The 13,263-nt window shown below is 40.6% G+C and overlaps 1 protein-coding gene across 1 annotated transcript in view; it reads right to left on the bottom strand.

The window, feature by feature from the left end:
- The window catches only part of ubash3bb (ubiquitin associated and SH3 domain containing Bb), a 39,088-nt gene extending 25,856 nt beyond the window's left edge, over window positions 1-13,232 (bottom strand). Inside the window, exon 1 of the mRNA XM_062385999.1 lies at window positions 13,032-13,232. Within this exon, the coding sequence (XP_062241983.1) occupies window positions 13,032-13,159 (128 nt within the window). The 5' untranslated portion in view covers window positions 13,160-13,232. The remainder of the gene's footprint in view (window positions 1-13,031) is intronic.
- Between the last annotated feature and the right edge of the window lie 31 nt (window positions 13,233-13,263).

Below are 13,263 nucleotides of genomic sequence, written 5' to 3'. Positions count from 1 at the left end.
ACATTGTTCCAGGGAGTCTCCACTAGCTAGACATCCATACACTACACTTTAACCCCAACTGAGACGTTTTGGATTCAAGCTGCTGATATTGTGAGAATTTTAAATATGCAAGTCTTCTCTAGAACATCGCTCGTTGCCTCCTTGACAGCAATTCTTAGAGTTACATGGAAACACACTCTGAATGTTAGCAGGCACACCAGAACCATGAAGCATTATGAATAGATGAAATCATGGATGCATTCAGACTTCTGCATGGATGCTTGAGTTTAGCGTGCAGGGATGTAGATGCTCCACACTTTACATAATGGAACATTTTCTACATGATATATACAATCACTGCCACAGTTTAACTTCTACATTTTTTTTATCAATTAGCTTATACATATCTAAATTAAAGTGTCCCTAATACATCACTGTAAAGGAAATAGATAGTAATGGATATGAAATAATTATGCAATCAGCTTTCAGATCGGTTCCCTATAAGCCTGGGTTTCACTACGTAATTCTCTCTGAACCGAAAACAGACAATTTAAGACTCAACTTAAAGAACTATAAGGAACTCGTGGGCCACATTCCAACCAATGCATTCAGAGGATTGCGCTTCTGTTTTCGCTATCGGGAGCTTTTCCCTAGTAGTGGCAATGGCAGATGTAAATGTGAAAACACTACTTGTCCGAACTTGAAGAGCTGGAGTTGGAGTTGGAGGAGGCCAAGAAGGCGAAGATTGAATTCCACCCTTGACTTTGGCCTTCTCTGATTGGTTTGAGGGGCAAGGTTTGCTCAGACACTTTAGAGGTGAAATTCTCTGGATTACCGCAAGGAAGTTCAAATAAGTCTTGATGGCACTCAATATACAGTATTTCTAGCATATTTGCTGGTAAAAATCTTGCCCATGCAGTCTGGGTAAAGGGTTGGTGTTGATAGCAGCAGCTAGCTGGTCCTTGTCCACTCAGTTATCTTGGCAACTCAGACACAAGTCTGTGGTCAATCAAGCCAACAGGAAGCCAACAGACTCTGGCTCTTCAATTTGTCAAGTCAATTCACATTTATTAATTTATACATTATTCTTAACCCCTTTGTTTGTGTCTGTACAAATAACTGAACAACACATGGACAGATTTTCACCAAACTTGGTGGGAATATTAGTTTACACCAGTTGATTAACTTTCAAGGAGATTGGTCAAATGTCAAAGGTCATACATTTATTCCCAAGATGTCTGCAAATGAGACAAACCAAAGCTTATATATAAATCTTAAAATGATTCCCCATCATATGACGTCATGTGATTATATGATTATTATGAACCAACACTTCGTCATCCTTGGTAATAAATGAATTAATTACATAATTAAGAAATGGCAGTATAAAAAACTTCACCATTGCCTGATTTGGGTATATACAGGGCATGTGCAGGATCCCTCTCCGATACTTTTCATTCATCATACTGACCATTTTGGCTCCAAACAAACTGGTAAATGGAACAAGGAGACTGACACAGTCTGAACAAGAACACAACATGACAAGAGCATTTTAAGCTCTTGAACGAGTCACATAGGAGTTAAGCTTTGGCTCTACAGTGAAATGACTTGTGCTTCTCGGCCAGCTCTGCCTCAAGGAAATGTTTGTCGAGCTAAAACTCTTATCTCCTCAGTAATAAGAAGAGATTCAGCAGTTTGTTAAATGAACTTTGTGTTGGTGTCTATGAGGGAACAGTAAGCGCCTTTCTCCACAGCTCATTTCTGTGTTGTTTGTCCTCACAGCTCATTAAACCTAATTTGTCCTTGTTGGAGAAAGACTACAGACGCTCGAGCCACCCAGGCCCACCCCCTGTTCACTGTTCAGACAACGTGTTCACTCTCTGATTCAACTCCAACTCCAAATATTCACACACACACAAACACACACATACACACACACACATACTAATGGATAGCATGAGAATATCATTCATATTCCACTGTTAAAAGCTTGATATTGACATTTTCCTCCCTGGCCCTTATCAACAACCAGAACCACAGCTCCACTTGTATCATCACTGGGTGGTCTGCTGCTATACTGCAACTAAGATCCGAATACTCCATATGCCTTCATGAGGTTATTGCTTATTTGGATTATGATCATATTCTGGTCAAGGTAATCAGAAAATTTAGTTTAAAAACAGTCTCATTCAGATTGTTGTGTGAATCAGAATATTGGTGTTCATGTAAATGCAGTCACTGAGTCAATTAAGTTCTTTCACTGCAGCAAATGGCGTCAGTTTTGTTGCCATACAACCAAAAACAATAAGCTAAAATGATCTGAAAAGCTGTGTGACGTTTCAAAGCAGCGTGACTGTTCATCATTGTTGGTGAACCCCTTTCACATTAAAATGCAGCTCTATGCTACTATCTCAGTTGAAAAGCAGCAGTAGATTCACACACTGACGTTTAAAAAACTCAGTGAGCAGAAGCCAATCAGACAGGTTGAGGTTGTGTGAGAGAAACAAGACACAGTTTAATAATGCTGCTCCAGCACTCAACAGATCACGTACAGCTCTTAGAGAAAATGGAGAGAGATAAGGCTGGGGATGCGTCATGTAATTTATGAGAAGTGTGCACACGCCAAGACAAGCTCAAGATAATCACAGACAACAGTGGAGACCAAAGATTATTGTTCTCACAAATTAAACAAAATTAAAAGCTGGTCCTTCATCACACCTGACTACAGCATTCATACTAGGATGGCAGCCATATCCCGGTCTCTCACTAAATACCATGCCATGAAAATCCATGATTACCATACTATGTACATTTGTTTATCACTGATATTAACCTGGCTGGCCTCATAGCCCTTGTACCATCTCTAAACCCCTTCCTGAGCCATACATGCTCTTCCTCAACTGCTCTTCTGGGTGTTAAGAAAAGTGCAATAGAATAAAGTGTATTATTATCATTATTGGAAAAAAATGCAGTTAATCTTAATTACGCAACACATGCACATCTCTTCTTCTTGACTGCACACACACACACACACACACACACACAGACATGTACACAAAATGGCTCCATGCTATAGTTGAAAGAAAACTTTGGATCCCACTCAAACATGATCCTTCTACTTGAATAGCTTCCCTCTGTGCAGTTCACAACATAAGGTTTTTAATGTTAAAGCCCCGACAAAAACCTGTCAACATTGAAAAGTTGAATATAAAATGCGCTGTCAAATTTAAAGCGATAGATAGAAAAACAGACAGAGAGACGGACAGATGGATGGATGGGTTGTGGATGCAGAGTACATGCGCTAAACACACTTCTTCCCACGCAGCGTATGGAAGCATAAAAATTAACCAGAGGATCTAACATATGCTGGATGAGGGGCAGCAGTAGTGGAGCATACAAGTACATGTTTTTGTAGATTATTTATACATAGATTTCTAAAACATACAATGGAAATCATTACCACCTAACACCTCCCTTGAAGGATTACTGAGACACACGAACAACAACAGCAAACAACAACAGCAAAATACAGTATACTGATCTCACCAGTGTACTGACGACACACCAACTCAGTCAATCACACACTTTAAGCCTTCAGTTAATACATACATTTAGTTCTACTATTATATGCTTTTATCTGTCTTTATAAATTGAAATTGAAATTAACCTAACTCATATCTTTCCCAGATCCTCTAATCTTTCTCTACCCCGCAATGTCTTCTGGTATCAACATGCAGTTGCAATATGCTACAATCTGCACACTTACATAAAGAAGAAAACATGAGTACCTCTTCATGAAAGGCTAAACATTTTTTCCTGTCAAGATGTAGCACTTGCTTGTTCATGCAGCTAGAGATTAAATATCATGTAACAATAAAATTGAAGTGCAGTCGTGTAGGAGCTGCGTTTTATCTCCATATCAGTCTCAGGAAACAGAAGATACATGTTATATTTGAATGAATTTTAAACTAAACTAAAATGAATTGCAATATTCTGTCTGACTTAGGAAATATTCAATAACAGAAGCAGTAGCCACATCCAATCCGGCCTATAATTAATTGTGTCTCCAGATCCATTTTCCACCACAATCTTTTCAATCCAGTCATGCAGCAGGATTAGTGGAGCCCAGTGGGAGAGAGAATGGGGCAGGAAGCCGGTCCAAGATGAAGGCGTTTCCTGTCGTGTCTCAGCGAAGTGAGTGTGAGTGTGAAGGCAGACGGCAGGAGCTTGAGGAAGCTGGCTGCTGGAGCTGCTCCAGTCGCTGTATTGGCAAAGGTTCTACAGGCACAGATGGCTCAGTCATCACTGAATACACACACACAGACAGACACACACACACACACACACACACACACACACACACACACACACACACACACACACACTAACACACACACACACACACACATATGCAAACAGCAGCAAACATGTACCAAAAGTGAAATAGTGCCTATGAATAAACACACACACTCAACCATTAAATTAGGCATGAGATTAAATGAGATCAAATCTACATTAGTTCCTGATCCCTACAACACTGTAGTGGCCTGCTTACAAAAATAAATGCCAACTGTGTTCACAGAATAGTTGGGGGTGTACTTGCTTTTAGGATCTCTGTGGGACCTAATCCAGTATAAACACTGACCTTGTCTGGACCAGTAGAAACCTCATGGGGACCAAGGCTAAGTCCTGATGGGGCAAAACAAACTTTTTCTGAGGGCCTGGCTAGCTAAGTGGTAAGATGTGAATTGTGGTTAGGTTAACATCAATGCAAGGTCTATTTGTGTGTGTGTGTGTGTGTGTGTCTGTGTCTGTGTGTCTGTGTGTTTGTGTGTGCTTTAACAGAGCAGAAGCACAATCTGCTCTCTTTCCACCAGACAGTTGCAAGGTTTAAAAGTTTCAGCTTTGCACAGTAGAAATGTTTTTTTAAAAGAAGGACACGAAAGACAAAATTAATATTTAAAATGTGCAGGAGAGCATGGATATGTGTTCATGAGCAGGTGCAGCAACAGTTTGATGCTGATGTTTGTAGTGAACTCGACTGCAGCTGCAGAGAGCTGATGTTTTATACAGTGAGTTTCAGCAGGGACAACCTATTGAAAATCTGCCAGTAGATGACCAGTGTATTACATTTTTACAATGAATATTTAATTAACTGGCCCACAAGGATACACATAACTTTAAAGGTTGCCCCGGCAACAACGGAGAGGCTGACTCACGTTTTGGAACAGCGCTGCCAATTGAAATTGAAATGGGCCAATTGGACATGTCATCACTGGATAATTTGCTTTCTTTTAGGAGAAACAAGGCCGCTCATTTTCTTTATCTTTGGAATGTTCATGCAGGTGCCTCGTTAGATAAGCAGCTCTCTGTCAGAGGTAGGAGCATTTGTAATGCTTCATTTTGGGCTGCGGTACATCGGGCGGATTTGTAGGATCGTGGAGTGTTGCTAATGTTAGTGTCTGCTTATATTGTCTATATTGCGTATACTATCAAAGTCCAGAGCTGAGAAGACAGTAGCAGTTGGGTGCTATACAGAGGGAAGCAGAGGACAGCTGTCAATCCCAGCAGCCCCCAGGCCAAATATGAAGTCTGCTCCAGACACAGCAGCTGTGGGCAGGCAGCTGTCCTAAGAGCGGCTAACTGAGGTTTGACAGACACATGGGACTGATATCAGACATTTATTAAACAGCCCGCCAGCATCAGTCAACTCCATTTACCACACATTGCTGTATGTCATTTCCTTATATGTGTGTTGACATCAGCCTCTTTAAACATTTTTTTTTTTAAACAGTACAAAAAAAATCGGAGGTCTTGAAATATTGCAAAAAGGTCAAGAAAAAGTGACAAAGTTCAGTGAAAACAGATTTACCAGCGGATTATTGATGACATTCAATAAGCCCATGACTCTAGCGCAGGGGTGTCCAAACTACGTCCCGCGGGCCATCTGCGCCATCGATTTTAAATTGGCCCGCATCAAAAAAAAAAACCTTTGTATGTTTTTCTATATATGGCCCTCGGGATAAAAAGTTTGGAAACCCCCGCTGTAGCGTCAAGTGAAGCCTCCACCTCGATGGAAAAATAATCTAAAACGTCACATTTCCTGATTTTTCCTCCACATTGAGTTGATTCAGGTTTGACTGAACAAGGCCCTCTGGTTCTAAGAGTCAAACACATTAGAAATGAAGAAGAGCCAGATGAACACTGTGGGTCACTACTAACCTCTACGCACAAGATCTTGCAAGGCATGAAAGACAATTTTAAACAAACGTTTATAAGTTTTCCTTTTTGGGAATGGGATTTAATTGCAGGTACTTAGTAATGCAAACCCTGCAATGCCACTAACTTGAATTTCAAAGTCTCTTTTGGGGATATTTGAGTAGTGGCTCCATAATCTGATAGCACTGTCTCTTTCCTTGCTTCCGGACAAAGCTTCAAATGAACCATGATATGATCACCAAGCTGCAGTGGAAGTGCACTAGTGACCGAAGGAAGCTAAATCCAGACAGTGATGCACCTATCATGTTTCAGGAAGGAGACTAATGACATTTATATGACCTTGTTAGGAGCTCCCTGCTGAGCCAGACATATAATGATGACTCAGAAAATGAAATAATAGGTATATTGTTATGACTTTACAACCTTTCTCAAACAGTCCCAAAGAGCTGAAACCAATTTGTGAAGGCAGAATAGAAATCTTCTGGGGGGGGGAATCGTATTCATCTGCATTTCAAAGATACAGGGATTTAAAAAAAGAGAGTGATTAAATAATTCATGAGAGTTGCTAACTCTGCAGCACTTCTGTGTTCCCAAAGCTGGGATATTCTATATGCGACTCTCAGATGTACCAGAGGAGAACCCACATACTGTATGTGGACATTTTCTTTTCCTCTTTCAAATCAGCAAATTTGCAACGCTTGAGCTGAGCTATACAGAAAACACATTTCCTCTGTGGACAGCTGTTGTGAAATGGTAGAAAATATATCAAATCAACACAGGGTAGGCGAAGTGCAAAGATGGCGCACACAGTCAGTGTATACAGGTTGAGTGTTCATCTGGTACAATGTTTTTAGATGCACCTCAAGGCTGCAAAGGACACACAAGTTGTGCATTACAGCTCTGTTTGACACTGCACAGTCTTTTACGACCAGTCTGGCAGTTTATCTACACAGGAAGTGAGTGGGTGACCATGTGACAGAGCTTAGGAACTTAAATGGTGCTTCATGAACTAAAAAACCCACTACATATTGAGCTTAAATAAAGCTGCATAAACAGTATCACGAAGGTTACACATTTTCTTCTGCAGCTCTAAAACCTTAGGTGAATAAATACTGCATTGGTACATTTACGCAATGCGCTGCAATGCCAATTCAGTCAAGTGTTCACTGCTTTAAAGAGCTACGAGGCACTCTTTGTGTTACTTAGGGTTACAAAGCCTATTTTGGATATCCTCCATTCTGATGGGCGTACAAGAGAAGATGGCACAGTTTCAGAGACGTAACTTGAATAATTAAGCTAAAACTTTGTATCAAAACACTGATCCCATCATACTAACGAGACAGAGTGGCGACAGTGTGGAGAGAAAAAATAATCCGTCATTGCTTACCTGTTTTATTTAAATTTGTATCTGTCTGTCTAATTATACCTTGTGGAAATAAAAAAAACTGAAATACTGACACAATTGGATCCTGATGATTTGTCTAAAAGTGATCTGCAGATGACATATCCCCCGGCACAAACAATACTCAAAGATCAGATTTCTTGGTGGTTTTACACCTGAAGTCGTAATATTTCCCCCATGAAACCCCAAACAACAAATGACACCACTTCAATACCCGTTTTATATAATAATGAACCTACATTTCATTGTAATGCTACAGTGGTCTGTGCATCTGATGTTTAACATCCATATACTTTACTGCACACTACTATTGGACCAATGTATACATTATTTTCACACTAATGAAACTAAGGGTTTGGGCAACAAGCATTATTTGGGGGGCTCTGGTTCAGTGGATATCCAGGCAGACACTCTGTCTTAAAACAGAATACAAACAGTGATACTATCAGTAGTTGTTTTAGGTCCAAACAACATTTTGACTATTATATATTAACAGCAATCGGCATATGAATGCAGATCAATTAAAGAGCTGATAGCCGATGCTTTTCGGTCAATGAGTTCCGTCTCTTTTTCTCTCCATTCCGACTATTTACCTGCGGGCAACCAAAGCCTGCTCATTCATTATCGGTTAAACTAGAAATGAAAATCAGCCCTGTAATCTTGTCCCTTGCCTCTCAATCCTGTTTTTTTTATCAGTCCACTTGTCTAAACAGACAACGAAACAGGCTCCTTGTCAATTTTGCTGCATTTTTACGCCATAACTACAGAGACTGTGCAGTGGCCTCTGAGCACTTCCAAGGTTACGTTCAACTCAATACAGTCCCTGTAACTGCTCTTGTGTAATGCACACAGAGCACTGGAGCTGCTGCGCTAATTGCTGCATTGTGAGACACAGTGTGAGAAGTTCACAGACATGATTATATCTCCATAACATTATCTTCACCCACAAGTAAGTTTCTCTTCTCTTCAACAAGGACCACAGTGGAAATACTGGGCATCTTCTCATGTGCAATAACAAAATATAACCTAATTCTAAAACCTAAAACTCAGATCTGATTGAACTGAAATTGTCTTATAAATTGTCAATGATGCATCCTCTCTCATCAATCTGCGCCACCGGGCAGCAACATTTAAGCAGCCTGCAGGCTATTTTTGTAAAGACAAGCATGACTCTGTTTGTTTCATGTATAATTGATCATTACGTTATAGGAGTTATTCGACTTGCACAAGACTATCATTTACAGAGTCAGAGAGAAGCACCTTGTGACTCGCTGGAAGCCTTTTTTCTGCAGAGAGATGAATAATGTGTGCATCGATTTTGTCTTCAGAGGGGTTTAACCTGCAGTTGACGTGCAGCAGACCTGAAGTAATTTCCTGGCTCGTTGATGATGGCAATGCCAACTGTTAATAACGGAAAGATTTATTTTTTATCAGAATTATGTAACAATTATGTAACAATAACTGAGAGCTTTTGTGAATTTTTCAGCCAACTAATTAAGTGACATTTCAACTGAAATCAAATGTTAAAGTAGGATAATTAAGTTTATTATTCAGTTTTTCCTTCAGTTTATTTATTCTTGTCTTGGTGGACGGTCTTCTTAAATGGCACAATATAACTGTTAACAAGAATCATCACTATCAGTGTCTCAACACTGACACATTGGGAGCACCAAACACAATGTTAAGCATTTCTATTTGGTCTTTGATGAACATGCCTTATGAAGAATTAGTAAGAACTCGATGTTCAGAGGTTAAAGAGGTTTGCCTTGATAAAATAAACAGTAGTTTCAAAAGTTCCTTTAGAGTTGTGACGGGAATTTCGTCTCTTTGAAGGGAGCTTTGTTTCTTTCCAAGGCTGAATTTGTTTCCCAGTACAACCCTATGTAAAGGGGAATTAATTTAGGGCTGGCACTGAGCACAACAATAAATAATTTGAAACTGACTTTGTTTCCATAATTTGTCCCAAATAACACTATAGACTACTGAATAGCAACTTTCAGTAGTCTATACTTTTTCATACTCTCTGCTATGTACACATTTTGGTCAATTCTCAAAACGTAATGTGCTTCAACACCCAGTCCTGGTTGTATATAATGTCAATATCAATTGTCAAAGTTAAAACAGCTGTTTGTATTCCTACCAAAATTGCATTGTTAATTACCCATGTGTACTGATATCACTTAATACCATTATATAAAAGTTATCTAATGTGAACACTGGCAGCCATACAAGGGGGTGCCCCAAAGAAACATCAGAGACATTATCCTTCTACACAACAGAACCAGGACACCTGAAGTTGGTCAGGAAATTAAGTGGGTCAACCTCGAAAAAAAAAGAGAGACAGAGAAAGGGGATTAATAAGTGTCCGTGTCCATGCCAAGTAGTCGTGGGCTGATATAAAAGAGGTTGTGGCTTCCCTGCGGGAGTGTGTTCTAGGCCAGACTGCTAGATGGCCTGCCTGGGGGCCTGTCGTCGTCTGCTGTGTCCATTCAGCAAACCACAGCACACTTTCAAACAATTATGGACTCTTGACAAGTGACATCTGTCTGGGTGAAGGGGTGCAGAGGCCTACAATGCTGAGTGTATGAAGTACAGAAAAAGAGAAGTCCTGTAATACTTCCTCACCAACTTCAAATAATACGGAAAAAAATTGCTTTGCATAATTTCGCTAATTAATGTGACACAACCCTGGTTCCACCATAGCAGATGAACGCTTTTCCATCTGCTGTTCCGACCAACATGAGTCAGAGAGGTTATTCCTTGGAAAATCCTCTAATACACACAGGAAGTGATGTTTTTTACATGAATGGATACTGATGAATTTACTTGCCAATAGCTGGTAACTGTATATATAGCAACATTTGTGTAAATGCCAGGCAATCAATGATAAGGAATTCCAGGGAAGAAATGCCAAAGATATTGCAACCTAAACACAGCATTGTAATTACATAGTGAGTGAATCGGAGAGGATTTACATTATATCATTTCTAAATTGTAAAATGTATTACACAGTTTACAATTGAAAAATGTATCACAATGTTAGCATTTAAGGTTCTTATTTTTCAGGCAGAATGACATCATTGCAGTTGCTGCAGATTTGGTTTGTGAGGAAATATAACAGCATTTCACAATTTTCTGGCATTCTATTTTCTGGCATTATTGAGAAACAATAATTCAATGAATTAAGGAAAAAAAACAGTGCTAAAAGTAAAAGTGTACACTATATTACATACATGGGTAAACACGGTCTCCCATCATTATTGGATACATTAGGCAGCTGTTTATAGCAGAAACCTCTGATAAATCCATTGCAAACCATCTGTTGTGTATCAAACAGTAAATGTGGAACTTCATCCTTTGGTCTGAATAAAATTAACCCTAACCCTGTATCTGCTGGATGTGTGATTGTTTCTGAACAACTTTGCAAAATAACCCTATAACAATAAAATATGTACGTAATGTAATATGTTGTGTTTTCAACTTATTCGGCTGAAAAACTAGTTTCAGCTTTAAAAAAAGCCTCTCAGCAGGTGCAAAGTATTTACATCTAAAGTTACTAACTTTATTATGTTGGTTCTACCGAGTACTGACTTGTGCTAAATTAAACTGGGGCCATATTATGGAATGCATTCTATTTACAGGGAAAGATTAGAATACTAAAAGTACAGTATTGCTGATGACATAAGAGGAAATGCAACACCTACAGAGAGGATAAGCTACCATTAAGAGATATCGTTTCCAGTTCTGAATTCCAGGTATAAAAAGGATCCATTCAGATGTGAACGGTACCTAACTCTTAAGTGAGGTAGTTAACATTAGCAATTGAACCTGACAACAGAACACAAAATAGCACTGCATGTTCATGTTACAGACACAATCCCCTATTGCTGCTGTTACATTACAGTCCATACAATCAGTCAGTAACCTATAATCATTGCCAGGAATCCATTCAAGGATTAACCAGCAACAGAGCTGACACTATCGCCCTCTACTTCATGAACAGATGTGATTTAAGCAAATCCTCATTTCTTCCTCTGACAGACAACCGACCACAGAACATTTGTGAATACATCACCCGCGGATATCCCACCAAAAGATCCGGCCAGTTGTACTCTGGTGCTGCGTGTAAGCTTGTAGTGTGACCTGCTGCTTTCCTGGTTGGTGGTATACAGTAGACAGTAGTGTTGTGTTTACAGTGAGAGGCTGTAGCCGACAGGACAGATATGAACTCACTGATCTGGAGAGGCGAAAAGACAGTCCCTCCATTCAGCAGCAGCAGAGGACACTGGGTGATTCCCCGCCACATACACACAAACAAACACACACACACTTACACAAATGTTTGTACAACTATCTAAGTGAGGACACTTACTGGCATAATGCATTCTCCAGACCCTTATCAGAACCCTAACCATCCAAACTAAATACCTAACCCTAACCCTTAACCTAACCTAAACCTAATCGTAAACCTAACCCTCAAACAAAGTCTTAACCCCCAAACAAAGTGAGGACCGGTCGAAATGTCCTCACTTTGCCAAAAAGTCCTCACTCCCACTCGATCTGGTCCTCACAATGACAGCTGTACAAGAGCACGCACACACACACACGGAGTGTAATAGAGGACTTTTGGGGACTTTATATAGACTTACATTAGTTTCCAGGAGACTTGCCCTAACCCTAATTCTGACCCCACTAAAAATCTGCTGTTTTCCAATTGGGTAAAATTCTTTCTGTCCCCATATAACTGGACCCCAAAGGTAACCTGTGACACACACACACACACACACACACACACACACACACACACACACACACACAGAGAGTCATGACTTCATGACTCCTGACTCCAGTTTTCGGGAACAGCTCACATATGACAGCTCGTCATGAACATGGCTGAAACGTTGACACAGGTTCCACCTCATTTGACTGAACTGAGTTAGCAAACATAAAACAATCATCCAAACAAACCTGTATTTTTCAACAAAGTTAATTTTGAGAACCGCAACTTCAACTGAGCCACAGAAAGTCACACACATAACAAATGTGGGTGTGTTTTCCTGGAGTTTGATGCTAACTCCACTTCTGTTAACTTTGCCTACTCCGTTCCTGACCGCTCCACGGCTCTTCTCTATTCTTGAATTAAATCTAAATCTTCTCCAACACACTGAACTGTATATTTACTGTGTATGAATATACAGCTGTGTTGTAGGACGGCAGCGGCTAGCGTTTCGGGGAAATAGCGAGTGTAGACGAGGGATGCTGCGTTTGACCCGTCCGCTAACTGCCACTGCAACAGACCCGCTCCCCTGCGCTCAGCCGCCCGCCATGTACAAGTCAGGTCTCCGTACCCGCTGTGTCGTGCATGTCATTTTCCACACACACAAACACATGTGTATGTAACGTGTCCGTGCGTTTCGGTCAGGCTACTCACGCCCTTGGTCTGGGGAAGCCCATGGACAACAGCACGTCAAGGTTGGAATTGCATTTCACTGAGCCCGGTCGGTTCTGCCGGAGCCTCCGCGGGAGGATCTTACTGTACAGGTCGTCTTTGGCAGCCATGGTCCAGCGGGTCGCCCGAGCCCCAACACCGACACTCCAAGCACCAGAGCGACCTCCGGCTAGTCCATCACATTCAGCGGGTCCGCATGAGTGGAGGAGAGAGC

The sequence above is a fragment of the Platichthys flesus genome, chromosome 4 (genome assembly GCF_949316205.1).
Source record: "Platichthys flesus chromosome 4, fPlaFle2.1, whole genome shotgun sequence".
In the NCBI taxonomy this organism is placed as follows: domain Eukaryota; kingdom Metazoa; phylum Chordata; class Actinopteri; order Pleuronectiformes; family Pleuronectidae; genus Platichthys; species Platichthys flesus.
The sequence above is the reverse complement of the archived record's forward strand: the minus strand, read 5'-3'. Positions and strand labels throughout refer to the sequence as shown.